This window comes from Mixophyes fleayi, chromosome 6 (genome assembly GCF_038048845.1).
Source record: "Mixophyes fleayi isolate aMixFle1 chromosome 6, aMixFle1.hap1, whole genome shotgun sequence".
NCBI lineage: Eukaryota > Metazoa > Chordata > Amphibia > Anura > Limnodynastidae > Mixophyes > Mixophyes fleayi.
In genome coordinates this window covers 19,152,999-19,156,345 of record NC_134407.1, presented here as the reverse complement: position 1 = coordinate 19,156,345, position 3,347 = coordinate 19,152,999, and the positions used below count along the sequence as shown (strand labels likewise).

At 42.3% G+C, this 3,347-nt stretch overlaps 1 protein-coding gene across 1 annotated transcript; it reads right to left on the bottom strand.

Annotated features, from left to right (window-relative positions):
• Positions 1–273: 273 nt before the first annotated feature.
• NKX2-3 (NK2 homeobox 3) lies at positions 274–2,494 on the bottom strand. Its single transcript, XM_075215146.1, has 2 exons — positions 1,934–2,494; positions 274–1,125 (listed from the first exon to the last, which is right to left on the bottom strand). Exons 1-2 carry the CDS (start codon positions 2,271–2,273, stop codon positions 503–505), a joined length of 963 nt encoding a protein of 320 aa, XP_075071247.1. The 5' UTR covers positions 2,274–2,494; the 3' UTR covers positions 274–502.
• Between the last annotated feature and the right edge of the window lie 853 nt (positions 2,495–3,347).

Sequence of the window (3,347 nt, the reverse complement as noted above, 5' to 3'; positions counted from 1 at the left end):
TAAATAAGTGATTATGGATCGTTACAAATATATATATATATATATGTAATACAATGGCAGATTAGCACCATTTGGTTCTTGCCGAGGTTGGGAGCAGAAAATTCTCCCAACATGAAACTGTGGAGAACATTTCAGTCCTAGTTGCATTACTTACTATGCCTGCATTATTGTATATAAGTGGACCTCAGGCCTGTTCTCTGCATGCAGTTTAATTACAGGCATCCTGATGCGGTTTATGTATAGTGGTGATTGGCCAATATGATAACGCAGCAGTTCATAATATTGAGATATTTCTTTAATAAACCGCTTTATGTATTATGGAGGACAGCAATACCACAGTGCTCTATCTTCCATCGCTCAAGTGTCACAGTATTTGGCAGCAGGAACCACTGGGCACACTTGGCCCTGCACCCCCCAGATCCTGGGGTTTCCTCCCCTGCTCCATCCACCACCTGAGCATATACACTTCCTTATGTCCAACACAGAAAGGTCTCTCCCAGTCCTACCAGGCCCGAATCCCTTGTAAAGTCCCCTGACAAGCGGGCATCGACCCTGTGTGGCTCTGGGCCTGTGAAGTGTTGCCCAGCTGGTTGAGGTTGCCCATGTTGACAAATGGATTTGTCCCTGCGTTGTGCTGAATGGAAGGTATCCCAGAGTAACTACAGCTGTAGTTAGTGTTACAGGAAGGGCTGTTGCTGTAGCTGTAGGCCGGGTAACTGTTGTAGGAGTAAGGGCTGGCTGCCACATTGTAGGCGCTGTTATAGCTCTGGCTGCCCGCAATGCATGGCTTGCCATCTCTCACCAGCACTGGCACTGCCACCCTCCTGGGGGGTGGGGGGTGGTGGTTACCCATCTCCAAAGACTTGTCCTGCCTCTGTCTCTTGCACTTGTACCTCCTGTTCTGGAACCAGATTTTCACCTGGGTAGAGGTGAGTTTTAGGCTGTTGGCCAGGTGCTCCCGTTCCGGGGCAGACAGGTATCGTTGCTGCTTAAATCTCCTCTCCAGCTCGAAGACCTGGGCCTGGGAGAAAAGGACGCGAGGCTTCCTGCGGCTCCTCTGCTTAGGCCTGTCTGCTTCCTCCGGCTTCTCCTCACCATGGGGGGACTTCTTTATAAAGCACGTCTCTGTATGGAGAAAACAGCCATCAACTATATATATATATATATATATATATATATATATATATATATATATATATATATATATATATATATATATATATTTGCTTTATTATTATAAACTTCTAACATTTGCTTTGCAATAAATACTGTCTATTTTTTTCTTATATACTGCAATAAATATTAACACATTTGTACTTATTTATTTACAGAAGAAAGTATCTTATTTATATTTTGCATTACTTTGTTGTCTAATATTTGTGTAAATATATTAAACTGTAAATATATATAATTTGTTTGAAAAGACAAGCGGTTGTAACTGAAAGGTCCAAGCTTTGTCTCATTTAAAGTAGAGTTCAGAATTGCTACATTATGTCCCAAATTGCAACAATAAATTTTATTTAAAAAAAAAACAACAACAAAACAAACGACTAGTTTTTAATACACTGCGACTGTGTGCTCGCTGTTATAGTTATTACTGAAAACAATGGGTTCTTTTCCAAACATAAGCAAACTCTAGTTCTAGAATATCTAGAAAATTCACATTTCCGCACTGGAAGTGAAGGAAATGATCTGACATATTAAGGAACTTTATATTTGATTTTTTTAATGTGCTGGAGAGGTATCACATGAATAAATCACAGTTCTCTGCCAGCAATATTTATTGTAAACCGAGCGTGTGTTTGAATTTGAATGCAACTATACACAATTGTCAAAGCAAATATACACCAGGATCTTATTCGAGTTTACATTTTTTTTTTTCCTGTGTGTTTGGGATATTGATTGAGGTTGTAGTATTAAGGTGTTTACTCACTGTGAGCCCCCCTGAGAGAGTCTTCATCCTCTTCGTCCTCCTCTTCTTCTTCTTTCTGATTGCAAGTGTCTCTCAGAGCTGTGTGCACAAACCTCTCTGCAGACATCCCCACCTCCCCATGGCCTTCAGAAGCCCCTATAGAGTTCAGGTAGGAGAGCTTATCGTCCCCCTCTGCATAGGCAGCTCTGTCCCCTGCTGCCAGCATGCATGAAGCTTGGTGGAAATCCACATCCAGATCCTGAGCCAAGTGCGCCCTGGAGTGCTGCTGGTGACCGGGCTCCCGGTTTAAAATGTCTTTGACAGAGAAAGGTGTTGAAGTGGCTGGGCTTGGTAACATCATCAGAACAACTTAATTGCAAGTCCAAATAATCAATAAATCCTCTGGAGGGAGGAGTAACACAGAGCTCCCTTCTGCTGGGAATGTGAGTCCCTGTGATGGTGAAATGGCTTTTTGATAAACGATGCAAGAGGTTCTGCTCCTGTCTAAATAGCCTCCATTACCCTGGCTCTGGTGGTCTGGGTTTTGTTACAGGCAGGGTAGGGGATAGCTGAAGGTTTGGGTACTGCCTGCTCCATGGGCTCCACCTCCTTCCAGTGACGTCACACCAGGGGCTAGATCAAACACCCATTCCTTTAGGGACAAAAAGGGGGGGGGGGACTTCTGATTGGTGCTTGGCTCCCACAAACCCCGCCCACACCCCCAGTTCCCCGGAAGAGTGCCATGTACTGGATATAGCAATCTATCAGGGGAGGCAGGATCCTGGAGATTCAGGCCTATATGTTTAACCCTTTGTAGGAAACTGAACTTATTTTCGACACAGAAATAGCAGCACAGTCAAGCTAACTAGTTTATTAGTAAGTCATTTATGCTAATGCATTCAAATTAGGCCAATAAAGATAATTTGTTCTGTATGTTTAAGTATTTTTTAATTTTTTTTGCATTGTTGCAATTGTTAGGAATCCTTCCACTGTGCAGGTCAGTCACATGGAATGGATCACACAGGAATACAATATAAGTATCTAAAATACTTGTTTTGTGTATTAGAAGAGGGTGGGAGGGGCAATGTTAAGATATGGACTTATCAGCAAAATTGTACAGGACCAAGAACTGCTTCAGTACCGCAAACTGTCACTATTGATTGGCAATGAAATAATGTGTTTCTAGTTTTCTCATCATAACCATTACGTCACGTTTGCCGCAAGTTGCAAGATATAAGGAATTTGCAGGGTACTATATGTAAATTGATGTAAGGATCATTGTACATGTCACCCACCTTTAACAGCCAGCACTAGAGATATGTGATATAATTCGTGGGTGTCCCAGCTCTTTATATGGCTAATCCTTATCTCCCTATGTGGGAGATCACTGCCTGTATTTGTTTTGCAGAATGGCAAAATTTTGGCAACTATTTCT

What these genes read in the sequence shown, in the direction of transcription:
- NKX2-3 (XM_075215146.1), bottom strand. Translation starts at nt 2,273, where the DNA reads ATGATGTTACCAAGCCCAGCCACTTCAACACCTTTCTCTGTCAAAGAC. An exon ending in CTCTCTCAGGGGGGCTCACA is followed by an intron (nt 1,126 to 1,933) that starts GTGAGTAAACAC and finishes TTCTCCATACAG; the next exon opens with AGACGTGCTTTATAAAGAAG.